Source organism: Plecotus auritus (assembly GCF_963455305.1).
Source record: "Plecotus auritus genome assembly, chromosome: 2".
In the NCBI taxonomy this organism is placed as follows: Eukaryota; Metazoa; Chordata; class Mammalia; order Chiroptera; family Vespertilionidae; genus Plecotus; species Plecotus auritus.
Window position 1 is genome coordinate 55,978,150 of NC_137771.1, and position 22,589 is coordinate 56,000,738.

General features: G+C 41.0%; 1 protein-coding gene across 1 annotated transcript; it reads left to right on the forward strand.

Annotated features, from left to right (window-relative positions):
- The first annotated feature begins 12 nt into the window (after window positions 1-12).
- On the forward strand, window positions 13-17,451 carry TYW3 (tRNA-yW synthesizing protein 3 homolog). The gene is made up of 6 exons (XM_080657942.1): window positions 13-296; window positions 1,571-1,651; window positions 3,147-3,245; window positions 3,464-3,535; window positions 5,817-5,950; window positions 16,983-17,451. Exons 1-6 carry the CDS (start codon window positions 123-125, stop codon window positions 17,197-17,199), a joined length of 777 nt encoding a protein of 258 aa, XP_080514068.1. The 5' UTR covers window positions 13-122; the 3' UTR covers window positions 17,200-17,451.
- Window positions 17,452-22,589: the final 5,138 nt, after the last annotated feature.

Consider the following 22,589-nt stretch of genomic DNA (forward strand, 5'->3'; position numbering starts at 1 on the left):
GGCCTCACAACCGCGCGACGCCGAGGAAGTTTGGCCCTTCCCAGCACCCCTCGCTTCAATATGGCTGCCCCCAGGGAAAGCGAGGGCCACCGGGAAAGTGCAGACCCCAAATCCCTCCCCGCATGGATCGCAGCGCGCAGTTCAGGAGGTGGAAGGCGCAGTGTCTGAGCAAAGCGGACCTCAGCCGGAAGGGCAGTGTGGACGAGGATGTGGCTGAGCTTGTGCAGCTCCTGAATGGGCGAGAACAGTTTTTTACCACCAGCTCCTGCGCTGGGCGCATTCTCCTCCTCGATGGGGTGAGCCTGCTTTGTGCCTTCCCGGTGGTAGTGGGAACGCCAGGAGCCCTGTGCCCACCCCGTGCGACACCCCAGTGCAGCCTGATTGTATGTGTCCTGGTGGGTGGTTTCGGTTTCTTTATCGAGGCTGAATTAGACCAGAGCTTTTAAAACGTGAATGTGTCTGTGAGTCACCTGGAGATCTTTTAAAAGTCCAGAGTCTGATTCTGTAGGTGTAGCGCGGGGCCTGATAGTCTGCCATTCTAACAAACCCCAAAATGACGCCGAAGCTGCTGGCCCGGGAGTGAACTGGAGGTGCAAGGGCTGAGGAGTGTGACTTTCCGAAATCTAAGGGGACGTAAAGACTCCAGCTGGGCCCAGCAGGCGGCTCCACCGAGGCCTACGGACTGAGGGAGCGGGGCCAGGGTCAAGGTGTTCACTGCCTCCTAGCGGCCGCTCTTCATCACAGCTCTCCAAGGAAGCAGGACCTCTAGTGTGGGATGGTGGTGAAGCCCTACGGCGTGGCGTGATGCCCGGTAGCTTCTGACCCGGTTAAGGGAATTACTGGCTGTGTGACCTTAGGACAGTTATCTAAGCTCACCCTCCCTGTGTCATGAAGGGAGGATAATAAAGAGCATCGGGGATTTTGTGCAGAGCAGCGATTTTCAGCGACAGGCACACCGGTGTGCCGCAATGACTTTTAAAACACGCAAGACCTGACTAGTCAGGGGTACTGACCTCTTTTCCCTTAGGTCCGTGGTGGGCAAACTGCGGCTCGCGGGCCACATGCGGCTCTTTGGCCCCTTGAGTGTGGCTCTTCCACAAAATACCACGGCCTGGGCGAGTCCATTTTGAAGAAGTGGCATTAGAAGAAGTTTAAGTTTAAAATATTTGGCTCTCAAAAGAAATTTAATCGTTGTACTGTTGATATTTGGCTCTGTTGACTAATGAGTTTGCCGACCACTGCCTTAGGTTGTTAAATACAAAAGTGACAACAGCCAACATAACAATAGCCGTCGGTGTGAATGAATCAAAATTACACCTGGTTGTTCTTTCAGGTTGGCAAAAAATACAATTATTTTTTTTGTGTGCTGCAGAATTTTAGTAGTTTATGTGTGCCATGAGATGAAAAAGGTTGAAAATCGCTGGTATAGAGAAAATGGGATAATTAATTTAAAAATCACTGCTTGGGATTATTAATTTAAGAAAGCCTGCAATATGTTATGTATTCACTGTACTTACTGTTTTTGTAAATGTATGATTACGTTAGTAAATTATGTTATTTTTCATTTTAGAATATAAATGGCTTTGAGGTTCAGAAACAAAACTGTTGCTGGCTCCTAGTTACACACAAGCCTTGTGTAAAAGATGATGTGGTAAGTTTTTAGATGTAAATTTAAAGAAATCACACCTTTTCATTCGCAGTCACTTTAAATACAGATGAAAAATAGAGAATTAAAGGTGATTTTTGTGCATAATTATAATGCCTGAATATTATTCATAAAGCCTAAAGAGAATTCATTATGATGGCTTTTCTGAGTTGTGGGAGATAAAAGTAAAAATATGTATGCAAGCATTACTACGGCCGCTCAACACAACACATCCTCTTGGACATAGCAGAGAGTTCATGGACTTCGGACACATATTGGATCCAAAGATTGAATTTCAGCTATTTTATAACTCTCTAATCTGGTACAAATCGTAGAAGGAAAAGGAAGAAAGGGAGCTAGGAATAAGTCATTAGCATTATCTATGTATTGGAGGCCCGGTGCATGGATTCGTGCACCGGTGGGGTCCCTCGGCCTGGCCTGTGCCCTCTCACAATCTGGGACCCTTCAGGGGATGTCAGATAGCCGGTTTCGGCCCCATCCCCACAGGCCCGATCCAGACAGGAGGGAGCCCAATCCTGTGTGTTGAGCATCTGTCCCCTTGTGGTCAGTGTGCCTCATAGCAACCGGTCATTCAGTTGCTTAGGCTTTTATATATATAGATTACCATTATATTGATATAAATAAATTATGCATTACCTGAATTGTTTCTTGAAAATCTTTGTATCATGCTGGATTATTTAGTTGCCTAAATTGAAATGTTTAGATGAGTTCATACAAGTTTGTATTAATCAAGTACGTACGTTACTGGTTCAGGTGCTCATATGTTGTCTTACGAGTACTCATTCAACGTCCATCTCCTTCCTTGGGTACTAATTCTTTGTGCATATTTGTTCTTATTCTCTTCTGCTACAGATTATCTTTGTGTTAGGAAAGTTAGCTACTAGCAACTACAGCAGAAAAAGACTTCAGAAGATTCATTCCCAAAGGACTCCGAGCCATCCCCCGAGATCAGTTATTTTTGCCAATAGAATGGAATGCTATCCTTGATCAGACCTAGGCACTTGGCATCTCTGATATGATAGTGGGAGTGATGAGTGACAGGGCCATTAATAACAGTCCCGTGTGAAAGAGGGAGGATGTTGCCCAGGAATATTAGGCAAACAGAAATAACAATTGCCTTATATAAATTCTAGCTCAGATATAACAGTCCAGCTTCTGTCTAACAAGTATTTAAACAGACCTTCTACTACAGTCTTTACATACCATGTTTCTTAATGAAAAAATCTATTATGGAATTAAATACAGTAATAATTTACTTTTGTAAAACATGGTTGGAAAGAATGACACAGGAAGTATATGGGAGAATTAGAAATCAAGTCTTTTAAAAGAATAAGCAGGTTAATAAGTTTTTGGAGAAAGGACCAAGAAAGAGTGAAAAGTTATTTTGGGAAAAGGATGCTGAAGGAATCTAAAAGTCCCCGGGTTCAAAAGAAGAGCATCATATATTTGTGTCTGGTACTAACATTTTTTATTTATTTAGATTGTAGCTCTGAAAAAAGCAAATGGTGATGCCATTTTGAAATTTGAACCCCTTATTCTTCATGTGCAGTGTCGAGAGTTGCAGGATGCACAGATTCTGGTAAAACTTTGTAATTATACTTGAATTTATTGGTGTGTGGGTAGATTTAATCTTAAGCCTTGCAATTCCTACCAAAATTTAATGCAGTAGTTTAATCAAGTAGTTTTTAATTAATTATACGTTTGGGGTTATATATATATGTTTCTGCAGTTTGTAGAGTTTAACAGTTTGTCTGATTAGTCAGGTTATCAGAATCTAACAAATTTATTTTCTTACAGCATTCAGTGGCGATAGATTCTGGTTTCAGGAACTCTGGCATAACAGTGGGAAAGAGAGGAAAGACTATGTTGGTAAGATACCTTTTGGCAAAAAAGCAACTCTTTGAGCATAAAGTGATCCAAGTTATTGAAATAACTTAGACTTCTACTTAGACTCCTGCCTTTAGTATCTCCTGACTCAGATCTTCTTGCCATTCCCTTGGTCAGAAACCTTCAGTGACTTATTTATTCCTACAGGGCAAAGTCCCAAAGATATTAGATGTACATTTGTGGTCTTATTTCATAAGTACTGTATACTCTTCCACTTTTCTGTGATTCTCTTGCCCTCCTCGTCTTAGATAGCCCCAGTTTAATAAGCTCCATGATATCATGGAAAGAATCACAGACAGGGGATCTAAAGTCCTCTGCACAAATACTGGCTGGCCCCCGGCTATGCTATATGAACTTGGGTAAGCTCCCCCGGGGCCTGAATTTTCTCAGCCATACCAGGGGTCCAGCAAACTACTGCCTTAGGGCCAAGTCCAGCCCATAGGGGTGTCAGAGCCCACTACGCCAATTTGATTAATTACTGTCTAAGATTGCTTTTGTGTTACAGTGGTAAAATTGAGTAGTTATGCCAGATACTATATGGTCCACAAAGTTGAAAATGTTTTCTATCTGTCCTTTCTCAGAAAAAGTTTGTTGATCTGTGGACTGGATAACCTTTAAGGCGCCTTCTAAGCTCCACATCCTCTATTAGTTTTTTCTTGGCCAAGCTAGCCCCTGGTCTAGCTCCCTAGACTTTCCTATTTTCTAACATGTTGTGAGTTTGGTCCCCAGTGGCAGGGGTGGGGGGACAGGCAATCCATGTGCATGCTCACATCAATATTTCTCCCTTTCTAAATATCAATTATACATATATATATATATATATATAATTTTTTTTTTTTTTTAAATTTAGGGGGAAAAGACCCCTCTAAAGCATGACTAACTAGAAAAGCAAAGCCCATAGTACTGGTTTGTGTCCCCATCTCATTCCCTGCTGCATCTGGTGACCTAGCAAGAACAGCCATTCTTCTACCTTCCTCTCCTTTGTCTTCTATATTCAATTAGTTACAAGTCCTATCACATCTGCCTCTTATTTCTCACACCTGAGTCCACCTCTCCAAGCCCTCTATCATTGCCCCTACTTAAGCCCTCAGTTTCCCTCGCCTGTCTTTACAGTGGGCTCCTGACTGGTCTTCCTGCTGTCCATCTTCTTCAGTCTTTCCAACCAGTACTGTCAGAATCCCCCCTTTTGAAAAAATGAGGGTCTCCAAATATTTTCCCTGATATTCAAGGCCTTACCCAAACTACTTTCCATCTGCCTTGTTTATGCTCTTCTACTAGCATACTTACATTCCAGCCAAATAAAAAATGTATCATGCTCTGTCAAGTCTCCATAACTGCAGATAAGTTGTTCCTCCCCCATTTTACATGTGGTAAAATTGAACTTACCTTTAAAATCCCAACTCAAAATGCCACCTTCCCATGAAACTGAGGCCTGTCTCATTTAGTTGTATCTCTTCTACATTTCTTAAATGGTTTGTTCATGTGCGTGCTCAAGTGCACGTGGGCGGACATGTTTGTGTTTCCCCTGTCATAGCACCTATGTCGTGTTATAATTTTTTGTTCACTTGTTTATATCCTAAAGTGTAAGCTCTTAAAAGAACCATGTTATATTCATCCTGTATCTTCACATCTTACATAGGGCCTACATTGCAAATGCTCAGTAAAGTTTCATTGAATTAATTTTTATTTCTCATGATAGTTTTGGTTGTTGTTCTTAATCTATATCCAGTGTTTGGATTTGCTTGTAATATGCTAACTATTTCATCAACAGCATTACTAAGGTTGGCCCTAAAGCATCGAGAAAGGAGCCACTTTGTGAGATAGAACGGGCATGGCTTATTCTTATAACCACACTCCGCTCAGGCAGCACTAAGAGGCTCTTTCAAATCCAGTCCATTTTGATTTTCCCTTGAAGCTTCTGTTGAGATTTCATTTATTTCTTTTCTTTAAATTGTCTATTAAAGCTTTCTAAGCTTTAGTGAAATTGAAACTGTTAAAGTTATTGGATTCTTTGATAGTATCTGCTTCTCTGAAAAACAATGTATAGAATGACTTTCTTTAGAAATGACTTTACATGAAGGGAAAATCTATTTAATCTCCTGTGATCCAACTGTGATTAGCTAACTTATATCAAAGCACAAACCTAAATGCTGTAATGGAGCTAAACTATGTTTAAACACAACCCTAACTTGGAATTTTCTTTAGTTATCTTCAGTATCTCTAGCACATGAGTCATCATGTCTGAATTGCTTGTTCCTTGTAGGCTGTCCGGAGCACACATGGCTTAGAAGTTCCATTAAGCCATAAGGGAAAACTGATGGTGACAGAGGAATATATCGACTTCCTATTAGAGACAGCAAATAAAAAAATGGAGGAAAACAAGAAGAGAATTGAAAGGTACATTAATTAGATATTTTCATGTTATTTTTCTATGCCTAGATCATCTTTGAAAATATTAATATACACTGTCTGCAGTTTAGACTCCCAACTGCTTTTCTATTTGTAGCCTTATCATGCATAATAAAAAGATTATTAAAGTAATAGATGAAAGTAGGCCAGGCTGTAATGGGTACTAAATGGGAGCATAAGCTACATGGAAGAGAATGGGATGACTGACTGCCCACAGTGGGCATAAAGGAGTGAAACATAATCAATCACTCAGGTAGGAAAGCCCAGTAGCCATGGGGACCATAACTGATCAAGTTAAAGGCAACCATGGAAGAGGTACACACTGCCCCTTGGTGTGATCCCCTGGAGATGAGCAAACCCAGAATCTCCTTTTTAGGAGACTATAGACTAGTTAATTTTTAGCCTGATAAATATTTTACACCTCTGGTGAGTTTACTACCCATCTCTTATCATGGATTAGATCTAGCATTGCCAGAATCGTCCTAGTAGTAAGGATTATGGCTATTAGTTCACATCTTTATACTTCTCCTGTTCTTAAATTTCACTCAGGATGAATAAAATTTTTACAGTGCTTTCTTTTTTCAACTTTTTTCTAAGAATAGATCGTTTTTTATATATAGAAGTGACTATTATGTTGCCTTTCTTATATAAGGCCTAGAAGCCCAGTGCACGAGATTCGTGTACTGGGGGGGGGTCCCTCAGCCCAGCCTGCACCTTCTCGCAGTCTGGGAGCCCTCAGGGAATTTCTGACTGATGGCTTAGGCCTGCTTCTGGCTGGGTAGCGCTCCCCCTGTGGGAGCGCACTGACTACCAGGGGCAGCTCTGGCATTGTCTGGTGGTCAGTGCGTGTCATAGTGGCCGGTCGTTCTGCAGATCAGTTGATTTGCATATTAGCCTTTTATTATCTGTATATACAAAACCCTACTATGCAAATAGACTGAACTGCAGAACAACCGAATAACCGGTAGCTATGATATGTGCTGACCACTAGGGCGTGCACGGACCATGGCAGGTGTTGGCAGCAGGCAGCAGATCATGGAACATGGCAGGTGTCAGCCACGGCAGTATGGTGGAGCAGGTAGGTGGGGGCTCCAGACCAAGGTGGGGTGCCAGTCACTATCAATGGGGCGAGCCTCTGGTGATTACTGAAAATTCTTTGCTCCTGCGCACCGCAGTTCCACCTGGCTCTTGCACCTGCTGCCAGCACTGGCACCGCTTATGCCCACTGTCAGCACTGGAGCCACCGCTCACACCCACTGCCAGCGCCCAATTCTGGCCCCATTCCCTTGGCGCCATCAGTGGGTGCGAGTGGTGGCTGCCTGCCCCGATTGCCCCTCAGGGCTTCTCCACCTCCCCCTGCTCCTGACGGGCGATCGGGGCCAGCAGCCGCCACTCACACCTGCTGCTGGTGCCAGCACCATCAGCGTCTGGGAATGGTGCTGCCAGCAGACAGGGAACTGGGGGCCGTGGTGGGAGGGGCCAGGCAGGGCACGGAGGATGGGCCGAGACCTGCCCTTGTGCCCACCTCAGCCTTGCGGCCCACAGTTCCTTTCAAGGTACATGAATTCATGCACTGGGCCCCTAGTATAGGATAATGCCACTGACCTACCATCAACAAGATGTGCATCTCTGAGTTACTCAAGTGGTGATGGCCAATTTGATATCCTCCTATCTAATAAAATGGCAATATGCAAATTAACCATCACTCGGTCACAAAGGTGGCAGTGTCCAGTCCTCTCAGCCCTGCTGGAGTCCCCCAGTCCCCAGCCTGGCGGAATGCTTGCTTCGTTGCCGCAGTGACGAGGCAAGCGTTCCACCCCGGCTGCAGAGGGCCTCTGGGCAGCGGGCACAGAGCGGCCGGGGTGGGGGGAACACTTGCGTTGTCGCCCAGGCGACGAGGCAAGCGTTCTGTGCCTGGCTATGGATGGGCCTCTGGGCCACAGAGAGCCTCTGGACAGTGGGCGCGGAGGGGCCAGGACCTGCAGAGAGCTACTGGTGCATAGATTCATGCGCAGGGCTACTAGTCATTTATAATTTCCTTTTCCCTTTCTCCCCACCCCCTTGGCCACCTCTTAATCAGTCCATCTCTACCCAAGTAACTGGAATCATTATCTCTCCCAATCTGCCACTTCCTTCATTCAAGACCATTGCAATATTTGCTTGTCTCATTGTAGAATGCTTCTAGTGTGTCTCTCTGCTAAGCGATTCTCCATATCACCGTCAGAATCCTATCTGTAAAATACAAAGCAATCCTACTGCTTAACTTGCCTCCTAGAATTTTTTTGAAGCAGCTAAGGCCGAAGTGCTGATGGCAGCAGTCTCATGGTGGAAAAAGGTAGATCTTTTCTCTGGAGCTAGAACTGAGTTCAGATCCAGATTCTACCACAGCTTACTCAACTCCCTTGGCTTTGTTTTTCTTATATCTAACTAGGGGGAAATACTTACCTTAAGGAACAATTTTAGTATATATTCAATAGCATACATATAATGATTAGTCCTGGCCCTGTCATGTCATGGATTCTCAGGATCCAATAGCCCTTCTTATTCAATGACACATAAAGAGAGTAAACCAATAGTCACATCAGTATCACCATCCAGGCTTTCTCAACCAGGGCTCCTTATTTGAACAACAGGATTCACAAAATTGAATTCAAGTGACTATTTCTCAGTTCTCCCAACACAGTTCTTGTCCCATTCTTGATACATTGGAGAGAAATTAATTATTATATACAGTGGATGTCTTAAGGTATTAAGCTTAATTTTCTAGCAGAACTGTGGCTGAAAAAAGGCTAGAGGTTACCTGGCCACAAAATGCTTTGAATAAACATTCTAAATAAAGTAATAATTTCAAGTAAGCAACTGAAGAGCACCCAGTCATCCCACCAGACTGTAGTGTTTGAACTCTACGTAGGTACTTATTGGCACTATTCCAAAAACTTACCACATCCATTCTATCCTTTCTGGTGAAGCTGTTGCTAAAGCATAGGAGGTAGAAAATCAGTTTTTCTGTTTCCTTACTTGAATTTCAACAAGATTATAAATATAACCCAAGATCAAGTAACTATACACCTGGTGAAGTTAATTGAGCCATGTTCACCAGCTATAAAATCAAATTATGCTTTAAATCCATTGACTCAAAGATATGTTTTGAGATTATAGTGTGTATGCTGCTATCAAGAGAGACATGCTCATCACGTAAAATCAGTGAAAAATTAAAGAAGGGTAAAAAGTGTCTTAAGACACTGATTAGAAGATTACATGTGAATTCAGAAAGGCTGTACAAATTAGGAAGCTCCTTTGGGAACAGCTGTACTTTCAACCAAATGCAGAGAAAAAGTTACTCTTCTGATGTTGAAAAGAGAAAAAAATAATAAATACTGGAGGTGATGAGTTCTGCAATCAGACATCGAGTACTAAAATTGGTTTGTCATAGGACCAAAGTTTCACAATTAAAATAGCTATAATAAGAGAATTTTTAAAAGTCGTGATCTAAATGAGTAATAAACTTTTTGCCAGTGTGAAAAATCAAAGCCAAAAACTAAAATATTTTTAATAGATAAAAGGTCTTGTTTGTGAAAACTAATTTCCAAGCCCCTTTTATTGGGAAAAGTAAAATCATTTTGTACATAATGATTTCTAGGTGAAAAATGTAAAGTTTGAAGATCTACTTACCAATTACCAGAGGAAGACTGTCTTTGATTCAGTTTATAAGAGATAGGGCTGACGTAAGTCAGATGAAACCACCATTTGGCTATAAGTACAGTGAAAATAGCCATGTTCTTTTTACCAGCTATGTAATAAGAAAAATAAATGTTAAATAAAGTATAGAATAAAAGGGCTGAATATATTAGCATGTAATATGGTTGATAAAAATAAAATAAATTGGAGAGAAAAGTAAATGAGTCTATTTCAGTGGTTGGGTGTTGTTTATTATATTTAATGTTTTGTGTTAAGTATACATAACAAAATTTACCATATTAACCATTTTAAGTGTATAGTTCAGAGCCATTGTTATGTAACCACCTATCACCACTATCCATCTCCAGTACCTTTACATCATCCCAAATTAAAACTCTGTACCTATCCTATATAATAAAAGCCTAATATGCTAAGTATCCAACCATTTGTCCAACCAGTCGCTATGATGTGCACTGACCTCCAGGGGGAAGATGCTCCGACCAGTAGGTTAGCTTGCTGCTGGGGTCCGGCGGATAGGGACTGGGCGAGATGGGCCAGACACACCCTGGAGCCCTCCCGCGGTCCCTCTCTGGCTCTAATTGTGCACCACTGGGGTCCCTCAGCTTGGCCTGCGCCCTTTCACAATCCAGGACCCCTCGGGGGATGTAAGAGAGCTGGTGTCGGCCGACCCAATCCCCGCAGGCCAGGCCGAGGGACCCCACCAGTGCACGAATCCATGCACCAGGCCTCTAGTTAAACAATAATTCCCCATTCTCTAAGATCCCAGCCCCTATTAATTACTATTCTATTTTTACTCTCTCTGATTTTTAAATACTTCATATAGGTGGAATTAAACATTTTTTCCTTTTGTGTCTGACTTATTTCACTTAGCAAAATGTCTTCAAGGTTCATCCATGTTGTAGCATATGTCAGAATTGTGTTTCTTTTTAAGGCTGAATAATACTCCATTGTATTTATATACCATATTTTGTTTATCGATTCATCTATCAATGGACATTTAGATTTTTCTTTTTCCTGTTCGCTATTGTGAATAATACTGCTATGAACATGGGTGTATAAATATCTGTTTGAGTCCCTGTTCTTGGATCTTTTGGTATATACCCAGAAGTGGAATTGCTGGATCATATGGTAATTTTACATTTATTTTTTTTTAAGAACCACCATACTGTTTCCCACAGGAACTGTACCATTTTACATTCCCACCAGCAATGAGCAAGGGTTCCCTTTTCTCAACATCCTTACCAACAATGTTGTCTTTTTGTATGTGTGTGTTGTTGTTTTTATGTGTGTGTGTATAATAATGACCATTTTGACGGGTGAGTTGATATCTCATTTTGGTTTTGATTTGTATTTTTCTGGTGACTAGATATCGAGCTTTTTTTCATATACCAGTTGATAAGAATTTCTGTTATATCCTTTCTTTTCTGCGCCCCTTCCTTCTTAGCTTCCTTCTGGATTTTTCTTACTATTCTACCTATTGGTAAAATATTGTACTCCAGGATTCTCTCCCTTGGCCCATAGCTTCAGCTACTTCCCCGTATACTGATGGGTCTTCAAATCTTCCCCAAGTCATAGGCCCATATACCCAATAATCTTTTGAAGATAATGTAACTAAAATATCCTATCAGTCTTTCCTTAATACCTTTCTTAGCCTAGTCCAGTGGTCGGCAAACTGCGTCTCACAAGCCACATGTAGCTCGCAAGCTGCGGTTTCCCCTCTGTTGACTAATGAGTTTGCCGACCACTGGGATAGGGGCTTAATCACAAGGAACAACAACAGCCTGTAATTATTGGAATCGAGTCTCAACCCCAAAGTGATTTCTTTGGTTAAGATTCATATTATCATTTACCAGTATCATTAGAGTTTATGCCTCAGTGGAAAACAGAATATGAATCATATTGACTTACAATTATTTAATTACATGAAGAGAGGACTGATTTCTCCCCCACAACCAACGGCACGCGCATGCACACACACACACACGCACAAAATATCTCTCTATATCTTATTCTAAAACCTTACATAGTGCCTGGATCATGGTAGAAACTCAATAAGTATTTATAGAATTAATCATAAACAATAAAGGAATTTAAAAGGTAACACATATAGAATTCCCCAAAAGCAAGGACAGATTCATAAGAATAATGGTTAATAAATGTTTGCTCAAAAGTTAAGTGACTTTTTCCATCCGTGTGCTACTTTTAAGGCTTCAAAGCCTTAGAATGATCATTCTGGAACACATGAAAGGTGGCTGGGACATGGAGTGAGCAGGCTCTGGCTACATGGTCCAGGTAAAAGGAACAGGACCCTGAGTAACAAGCTGAATGGGCATGATACTGCAGAATATCAACCAAAACAGATTAGAAATGGCAGAAGAGAAGGAGTCAGGATAGCAGATGTCTTAGATTCCTCAGAATTGCTAGTCTTTTTATTTTTTATTTTTATTTTATTTTATTTCAGAGAGGAAGGGAAAGGGAGAGAGAGAGAGAAACATCAATGATGAGAGAAAATCATTGATCTGCTGTCTCCTGCACACCCCACACTGGGGATTGAGCCCGCAACCCAGGCATGTGCCCTTGACCGGAATCGAACCTGGTACCCTTCAATCCACAGGCCAACGCTCTGTCCACTAAGCCAAACCGGCTAGGGCACTAGTCTTATTTTTAAAAGTGGAACTAAAGTAGGTAAATAAACAACTTGTACATTTCCCTGTATACTTAAGATCAAAAAGGTAAATAATGTAAAGTGAAAAAATATATATTTTCTATTCTGATAATTTTTCCCTCAATATCCCCTCCCCTCCTATTTTCCTCCTATAATTCCACTCCTGTCACCCAGCCAGCTTTGCATTCGCCCTTGCAATTCGGACCAGGCATTGGGTTTTTCCCAAAGAGCTTTTCATGATCTCACTTGGAGCAAAGTGCCCCCAGTGTGCTCCCACTTTAATTTATCTTTCTCATGGTGTGTTGAATGTGTCCTCACAGCTCTGCAGCTCCCTTTAGACCCTGAGCTCCTTACCTCTGTTTCCAGCACCTGAGACAGGCCTTTGCATACATGTTTTTAAATAAAAATGCTAGAGCTTAGTTAAGATCTAAATGCATAATATATGAAAATAGCCTTCTTTGTTATTTATGAATAATGGAAGCCTAAAAGGGTATGAAATTGTGCCTAGATTTTATCAATTTTTCATTCCTATTTCAGAAGTCAAAGAAATCAACTTTTTATTGCAAGTGGTCCTGTAATCTGAAAGACAAGGATTCATTTTCACAGTGTTGGCCTGAAAAGTTCTCTAATGAAGAGAACTGAGTACAAGTTGCCCTACAGCATGATAATCTTGACTGCAGAGGTAGAAAAACTGAAGACAATTTGATTTTCTTTTGAGGGGAGAAAAGAAACAGTTGCCTGAGTATACAGTTCTTTTTACACTCAAAGCTCTTTTGGTTGCCTGTGAGAGCTGAGGAAATTACACTTTGAGAATTGAACTTTAGAATGCTGTGTAGAGGGTCATAGAATGAGTGGAGAATATGCAATTGAAAAACAAATTTCTGACTTAATGTGTAAGATAGTTTCCCAAAAGACTTTTTGAAAGCTCCCTTAAAAAAGGAAAAGGAGAAAGTATTTGAAGTTTTTTTCCTGGCTTTTAGCACGAAAGTGTCTTTGTTCCATTTACCAGTTGTTTTGTGGTACCTCAAGGATGTAGCTTTGAATTTTTAGGTTCTTTAGTGGAAGATTAAAGTAAGGCACTTGTTCCTCTTTAATTCCTTTTTTTCTGTGTGATAGACAAGATATTTTACACAAGCCTTTAATTCTCTGTGCTCATAAAAGAGCAATTTAATCTTATCTGTAATTTTCTAGGAATAGAATATAATCAATAAAAAACAACAACAAAAAATGTGGTAACCTGAGTCTAATGTACAGGGTTAGGTGGAGAATGATAGAGGATGAAGTTGCATATCATGGATAGCCTCTTATGATCAGCAAGGACGATTCTCACCGTTTTGTGGCATGCTTGGATTGAGGTTTTAGATTAAATGAGTCATTCTGTTGGGTCATTATATTAAGCCATTCTAAATAGGCGGTTTGGAAGATGAGACGAAAACCAGTCATTAAAGTCACCCAGGATGATGGTCAGACCTAGAGAGAGATCAAACCAAGTGTAGAAGTTTTCATAAACATAAGGGACTGGACAGAATTTTGGTAGATGACCTAAGGGGCAGATGCAGGAGTTTAGTCTGGCAAAGTTTTGGTGAGCCATTTGAATTCTGACCTTGTCTCAACTCTGTGGTAGGTGGGATATGAAAGAATCAGCAGTCATACTTACCTGGCAGGGGAGATACCATGATCATGAAGGTGGTTTTCCCAGGGCGAGGCTTATCCATTGCACTCCGGATGTGCTGACCCCTGCGATTTCCCCAAATGTGGGAAACACGACTGCATAATTTGTGGTAGTGGGGGACTGCGTTCGCGCTCTCCCCTGAAAAAAAAAAAAAAAGAAAGAAAGAATCAGCAGTCTCCACTTGAGAGGAATGCAGGGCAAATGGTGTCTTTGTGGGAGAGCCAAATTTCAGTTCAGTAAGAATGTACAGGATGCATTTAATGAAGAGGTTACCATGGAACAGAGTCTACAGAATTGTACGTCAGTTAATATTTTTCAAAGCCTTTTGCTTGTACCTTCTACTGTACAGTTTTTCCTTTTATTATACCATCACCATTGAGATTGATTTACTCATTGAAGTAATATCTATGAACACCTATTATGCCAGGCTTAATGCTAGATAACAAAATGTAGAGTGGTGAGTATGTTAAGTTCTTTTTTTTTAACATTTTTTTAAAATATATTTTATTGATATTTTACAGAGAGGAAGGGAGAGGGATAGAGAGTTAGAAACATCGATGAGAGAGAAACATCGATCAGCTGCCTCCTGCACACCTCCTACTGGGGATGTGCCCGCAACCAAGGTACATGCCCTTGACCGGAATCGAACCTGGGACCCTTCAGTCCGCAGGCTGACGCTCTATCCACTGAGCCAAACCGGTTTCGGCAAGTTCTTGAAATATGTACAGGATGTGTAGCAGTCATGTTAGGTATGAATTAGAATGGTGTGGAGTATTTGGGAATAGATGAATATCTTAGTTTTTTTAGGGAAGTTTTAGAGCCTTTGCAAGTAGAACTGAGCCTGTTCTTTGAATTAAAGAAAGAAGAAAATTGGTCCAAATAGCAATCTATTCTGTAGATGTCAAAAACTTCCTGTTATAGTCTCCCATTATAATAGGACACATAAGCATGACAAGATCCCTACAATGGATTTCTCATTTGCAATGAGAGAACAAGGGAGTTCTCAACCTCCCAGGCATTCTAATTTGGGACCTAGACTAATAATTTTTTAATAGTGACCTTTTTTGCTCAGTAGTTAGTTATTCACTTATTTGGCATATTTTTGCCGAGTGTGTCAGCATTGTACTGTATGCTAAGAATATAACAGAAAACAAGATAGATGGGGCGGGGGAGGGGGTGTCTTGGTCTCATGGAGTTTATAGGCATTATAGAGAACTTATTCTGTGCCAGGCACTTACATGTATCCTCTATAACCTCTGACAACCCTTCTAGATACAGGATAATGTCCAATTTTATAAATGAAGAAATCGGGACCAGGGAGGTTGGAATTAGCCAGCCTCAGCATTCCCAGGACAAACTGGTGTGAAGCACATGCAACACACCTGCCACCTCAATGCCTCCCACATATGCTGAGGGCCACTGCCTGCATCTTGTCAGGTGTTAATGTGGGAGCAGGAAAGAAACAAAACCCAATTTTCAGGGAGAAAACAGTACATCGAATCACAAAATTAACACTAAAACTCCAGTAGAAAAATGAGTAAAGGAAAAGAACAATTCACGTTTAAAAAAATAATTCAAATAGCTAATGCAAAACATTCAATTTCAGTTGCCAACAAATAAATGAGAATTGAAATAATGAGCCCTAGCCGGTTTGGCTCAGTGGATAGAGTGTCAGCCTGCAGACTGACGGGTCCTGGGTTCGATTCCAGTCAAGGGCACATGCCTGGATTGTGGGCTCGATCCCCAGTGTGGGGTGTGCAGGAGGCAGCTGATCAATGATTCTCTCTCATCATTGATGTTTCTATCTCTCTCCCTCTCTTCTTCTCTGAAATCAATAAAAATATATTAAAAATAAAAAAATAATGAGATACTGTTATCACCTATTCAAATAAAGCATGTATTTTTATGGTAATATTCTGTATATGAGTGAAGTGGTCTCTAGGGTATTGATATTAGAAGCATACTAAATATCCATTCTAGAAAACAGTATTTTTCAAGAATCTTAAAATGTTTATACCTTTAACTATGTAGTTACATTTCTAGGTGTCTGTCCTCAAGAAAGAGCTAGAAATGCAGAGCACATTATTTTTAAACATGTTTGTCACATTGTTGTTTGCATTAGGGAAAATTTGAAAATAAATTAAAACCATTGTTGTTGACATAATGTTATACTATCATTAAAAAGCATTATTTTGTAGCTTATTTGATTGATATAGAAGATGTTTTCAAGAAACATTAAATTTAAAAAAAAAACAGTGTAAAACTATATGTAATACCACAATTGTATAAAAGACAGTAGGTATATGTGTACATGTATAAATATATTAATTCAGAATACCTTAATAAACTAGAAAGAATAAAAATATTAAGAATGGCTATCTGATTTGTAACTGCACATTATTGCCAAATTCTCTAAAATGAGCTTCTATTACATGTATGATTTTTTTATAAAGAAATAAAGAAAAAATTTTTTTTACCTTCTTTGTTTGACATGTATATGTGGAATAGAACTTGAGGTAGAATAGAAATTGTCAAGAAGTGATTCCAGCCCTACCTCATTTAGCTCAGTGGATAGAGCATTGGCCTGCGGACTTAAGGGTCCCAAGTTCAATTCCTGTCCAAGGGCACATGCCCACGTTGCAGGATCAATCCCCAGTAGGGGGCATGCAGGAGGCAACCGATCAGTGTTTCTCTCTCATCATTGATGTTTCACCTCTCTCCCTCTCCCTTCCTCTCTGAAATCAATAAAAAATATATTTTTTTAAAAAAGAAGTGATTCCAACTCATTTCAAGACTTCTTAGTAGAAAACACATTCCGTTCCCTAATTAAACAATAATAAAAGCAAAAATCATGTTATTTTTTTTATTTGTTTTATAATTAAGGTTAATATGAGATCAAATTTGTATAATTTAAGTTCTAGATGTATTTCAGTTGTCCAGTTTTAAAACACACTGATGTAACAGTAGTACTTGTGTCTTTATAGATTTTACAACTGCCTACAACATGCTTTGGAAAGAGAAAGAATTACTGACTTACATCCCAAAGAGAAAATCATCAAGAAAAATAATTCATATTCTCATAAGAAAAAAAGAAACCGAGAAAAAGCATGTGGCAAATGTATTACTGAAGACAATGTTAAAGAACTTGAAAATGACGATGATCCTGGAGTCAATGTTACTATCTTCCCTGAAGATTACTGAGATTTGGTTCTACAGTGTCTTTGGTAGAATAATGTTTTCTAATAATTATTACAAAGCTGCTCTTTATAAGAGTATTTTAGTTTATTGAATGTATCAGAAAAGCAAGATTTAATTTTTCTCTATATTTTAGAGACACCCATCTTATAAACATAGATGCCTTTTTAAAATAGCTGTGTATAATATTTGCTCATTAAGTACTATCTTTTAAATTACAGAAATTCATTACAAAAATAAAATTATGATTGTCAGTACATCTCTTCTTTGAAGTTTTAATTTCTACTTCTGCAAAACAACTATCATATCCTTTCAAGAAAACCTGAACATTAGGAATATTTGAGTAAAAATTATAACAAAATTTAACTAATTTTTAACATTGCACCTCAGAATCATCTGTAGATTATGAAAATATACAGAAAGGACCTGAGAATCTCCAGGGACAGTTAGCACGTGATTTTTTTTTTATAGCCTCAAGTGCTTTAATTGTCAACTACAGGCTAATAACCCTGTGAGCATTCCCAGCTTTCTGTTCAAGCCATCTCACCCATTCCAGCAGCCTTCACTTCTGAAACACTCCCAGCTCTCCTGCCCTGCCGGGACTCATGTCCAGCTAACTACTGAGCCTCTTCAGTAGAGCTGTTACTTGATGGAAGTTTTTGTTCCTTTCCTGGTTTTTTGGCTAGAAAGAGTAAGCTTTTATTGACTTTTCCTTCTTTTTCTGAGCCCATTGGCATTTCTGGTTGCCGGCTTTTTCAGTGTTGGGGGTATGCACGGCAAAAGGAAAACCCAGTGAACTCTGTGTTGCTTTTCAGGTCCTGTGATCTTTAGCTGGACCTCCTTCCTCTCCAGCTTTTAGAGTCATCTTCTTTATAAAATGTTGAGTTTTTAGTGGCACTTAGTGGAAGGAACAGGAAAAAGTATACATACGCCATCTTCCCAGAATCAGAAGTCTATGTATTTTTTTTTAATATATTTTATTGATTTTTTACAGAGAGGAAGGAAGAGGGATAGATAGTCAGAAACATCGATGAGAGAGAAACATCGATCAGTTGCCTCTTGCACACCTCCTACTGGGGATGTGCCCGCAACCAAGTTACATGCCCTTGACCGGAATCGAACCTGGGACCTTTCAGTCCGCAGGCTGATGCTCTATCCACTGAGCCAAACCGGTTTTGGCATATGTATTTTTAAATTACTGCTAATATCATGTCAGGTATGGTTGAGGACATGAACCCAGCCACATAGCCACAGATTCCTTTATTCAGCTCTGCTCCCATCTCCCAGCTGGCATGCTTGGCTGCTCTAGCTTTAGGCTTCTGGAGCCTCCACCCTAAAACAGAAGGAAGTGCCTAGAAGTCTGTTTGCTATCCCCCTGCCTTGACACCAACCACCTCACAGCCAAGAATGACAAACGCAGAGCTGCACATGATGACTTCATTGACTAGATAGGGGATGAACTTGGACGTGCACTTGCCATCTGAGCTCCGAGCAGCATCAGGCTGAGGCTGGGACTTCACCCGAATCCTATCACATGTTTTCTATTCGCTGATTCATTTCTCCTGGGAGCTTCTGATTAATCCATCACTTCCAATGGTGTCTTCTGGAAGAACATGACTTAAGACAGGTGTTGAGATTATGTTGGATATATTTAAAAAAGTGATGGCATACACTTATTTGAAAGAGTTGCTGTTTTAATATGCTAGAAGTAATATTTTTGGTATTTAGACTTAACACTGTAAACATAATGCAAATTTATGATGTTAAGCACATGATTTTGAAAATTCTTTTTGGGCAGTATCTATTGAGGATCACTTTTATAATACATCCTATATAATAAAAGCCTAATATGCTAAGTGTCTGGTTGTCCAGTTGGCCGTTCAACTAATCAAAGTGTAATATGCTAATGATATGCTAAGGCCGCTCAACCGCTTGCTATAATGTGCACTGACTACCAGGGGGCAGATAGTCGACCTGTAGGTTAGCTTGCTGCTGGGGTCCAGCCAATCAGGACCAAGCAAGATGGGCCAGACATGCCCTGGAGCCCTCCCGCAGTCTCTCCCTGGCTGGCCAACCTCTCATGTCCCTCTCTGGCCCTGATCGTGCACCACTGGGGTCCCTTGGCCTGGCCTGTGCCCTTTCGCAATCCAGGACCCCTCACGGGATGTCAGAAAGCCAGTTTCAGCCTGATCCCGCAGGCCAGGCTGAGGGACCCCACTGGTACATGAATACGTGCACCGGGCCTCTAGTACTCTTATAAGAACCTAGATGTGGGAATAATGGATACTAGGTGAGGGAGTACTACAAGTCCAATCAAGGAGATACCATATCATTTAGGTCGTAAAGAACAAGAGACAGGTTCACTTGACAGAGAAATAAAAAACAAACAAACAAACAAATAAATAAATAAATTTTAAAAAACCTCTTGCAGACAGAGGAATGTGTAACAATCAATGCACCTAACAGCATGATGTATATTCAGTGACATAAAGATTCCAGGAAAACAAATACAGCATATAGTATGAAATCAGTGAAGCTGCTTGAAGCCCAATGGTGAAGCGTTGGGATCTAGGGAGGAGGTAGACTGGTGTTTCCTAAACAGGGCTGTGCATCAGAATTACCCAGGGTAAGATGGTGCATGGGGGGTTGTGTTCTAATCTAAACCACTGACTTCCAGGTCCTACCCTGTATCTCTCAAGCCAGAATCTTCAATCCAGAGTCCAGAAATTTTTATTTATTTATTTATTTATTTATTTATTTAATATTTTTATTGATTTCAGAGAGGAAGGGAGAAGGAGAGAGAGTTAGAAACATCAATGATGAGAGAGAATCTTTGATCAGCTGCCTCCTGCACACCCCCTGTTGGGGTTTGAGCCCACAACCCAGGCATATGCCCTGAGCAGGAATCAAACATGACTGCCTGGTTCATAGTTCAATGCTCAACCACTGAGCCATGCCAGCCGGGTGAGAAACCTTTATTTTTTTAAACAACTAATCTAAGTGATTTTGATAAAATTAGACCAGCATTCTTAGAATCCACCGGTAACAGACTTAATCCTGAAAATCCTGAAAAAAATCTTTCAAGATTTTTTATTTATTTATTTTTTTATCTTTATTTTTAATTATTATTTTTTAATTATTATTAATTTCTTTATTGATTAAGGTATCACATATTTGTCCTCATCCCCTCATTCCTATCCCAAACCCCTCCCCACGCATGCCCCCACGCCCCTGTTGTCCGTGACCACTGGTTATGCTTATATGCATGCATACAAGTCCTTTGATTGATCTTCCCCCCTTACCCCCACCCTCCCCTACCTTCCCTCTGAGGTTTGACAGTCTGATCGATGCTTCCCTGTCTCCGGGTCTGTTTTTGTTCATCAGTTTAATTACAAAAAAGGTAACATGACTAGAAGTTGCAATGTATCTATGAAGGCTAAACAGGAGCTTCCGAAATATTAATTAGTTAAGTGGCTGTCCATATCCTTAGGTCTAAGGCAGCTGCCAGGAGGAATGGCAGCCTGCACAGCTGTGTAAGTTGAACTCTGCACAACTCCAGGAGGGGACATTCCCCATTGATGACAATATGAATGACACCCCATGAACTTGTGCAGTGCACATTCCTATATACTAACATATACAGCAGTCCTGCCAGAAGGGAATTGGGCCAGGAAAGAAATCCTATAGTCTTAATATTCTTAGAATGTCTGGAACATTTCTCCTAATTTCATGAATAGAATATGGAAAAACCTGCAGTGCAGGTAGATGGAAAAAGAAGAGAATTTAAAAATAAGTCCTACCTACATAGGGACTATAGGAAAAGTGTTGGGGTGGGGTTGGGGAAGGGCGTTCTGTGGTAGAATGACTATACATTCTGCTGTTTAGAAATATGTCTAAAGGGCTCATAATTCAGTGACTTTCCTTCACTCATTTAAACTGATCCCTGAGGGACCTATGTATCCCAAAGTTCTATAACCTGAGTATATGCCTGAGAATCTGGAAGAGGGGAGCTGCCTCCTAATCCCTTTACCTAGGGTAACCTCTTAGGTTAGTAGCAAAGAGAGACCACGTGCTGGTCATCAAACCAAGGAGATATTGAATCCCATTCATTCCTTAGCATCCCCAAATATAGTTTATTTATATGTTCAATCCACATGTCTTATCAAAAATAATAATTGCAAGTGAGAAATTTAGTAAAAATTTACTATATAAGATCTTATTAAGAAATACCTTCTGGTTTATTTTCATTGTTGGTCTACCCCAAACTAAAAGAATTTTTTTTTCTTCCCCTAGGATGGAGGCAAGCATTTTTATTCCTAGGGCCTTGTTTCTCCATTTCTCTATATCATCTATGAATTAACTACAGTTAAATCTTGAACAATGCAGGTCTTAGGGGCACCAACCCCCTGCACAGTCAAAATTTGAATATAATTATTGACTCCTCAAAAACTTAAATACTAATAGCCTACAGTTGACTGGAAACTTACCAACAACATAAATAGTAGATGAACACATATTTTATATGTTATATGTATTATATATTTTAACTTACTAGAGGCCCGGTGCACAGAATTCATGCACTCGGGGGTGGGGGGTTCCTCAGCCAGGCCTGCACCCCCTTGCAGTTGGGGAGCCCTCAGAGGATGTCTGACCGACGGCTTAGGCCCGCTCTCTGTCGGTCAGACATCCTTAGCGCTACCGTGGAGGTGGGAGAGGCTCCTGCCACCACCGCTGCACTTGCCAGCCATGAGCCTGGCTTCTGGCTGAGCAGTGCTACCCCTGTGGGAGCACACTGACCACCAGGGGCAGCTCCTGCATTGAGCATCTGACCCTGGTGGTCAGTGTGCATCATAGCGACTGGTTGTTCTGCCATCAGGCTGAAACCTGATCTCCAACATCCCCTGAGGGGTCCTAGATTGCTAGAGGGCACAGGCCAGGCCAAGGGATCCACTGGTGCATGGATCCCTTGGCCTGGCCTGGGATGGATGTGGGAGGTTGGCCAGCTGGGGAGGGACTGCAGGAGGGCTCCAGGGTATGTCCAGCCCATCTCGCTCAGTCCCAATTGGCTGGATCCCAGCAGCAAGCTAACCTACCGGTCAGAGCGTCTGCCCCCTGGTGGTCAGTGCATACCATAGTGAGCGTTTGAGCAGCCTTAGCATGTCATCAGCATATTATGCTTTGATTAGTTGAACGGCCGACTGGGTGACCAGACACTTAGCATATTAGGCTTTTATTATATAGGACTAGAGGACTGGTGCATGAAATTTGTGCATGGGGGGGGGGGGTCCCTCAGCCCAGCCTGCACCCTCTCGCAATCTGGGACGCCTTGGGGGATGTCCGACTGCCAGTTTAGGCCCGATGCCACATCAGGCCTAAACCGGCAGTCGGACATCCCT

What these genes read in the sequence shown, in the direction of transcription:
- TYW3 (XM_080657942.1), top strand. Translation starts at nt 123, where the DNA reads ATGGATCGCAGCGCGCAGTTCAGGAGGTGGAAGGCGCAGTGTCTGAGC. An exon ending in GCATTCTCCTCCTCGATGGG is followed by an intron (nt 297 to 1,570) that starts GTGAGCCTGCTT and finishes TTTTCATTTTAG; the next exon opens with AATATAAATGGCTTTGAGGT. An exon ending in AGAGAGGAAAGACTATGTTG is followed by an intron (nt 3,536 to 5,816) that starts GTAAGATACCTT and finishes TGTTCCTTGTAG; the next exon opens with GCTGTCCGGAGCACACATGG.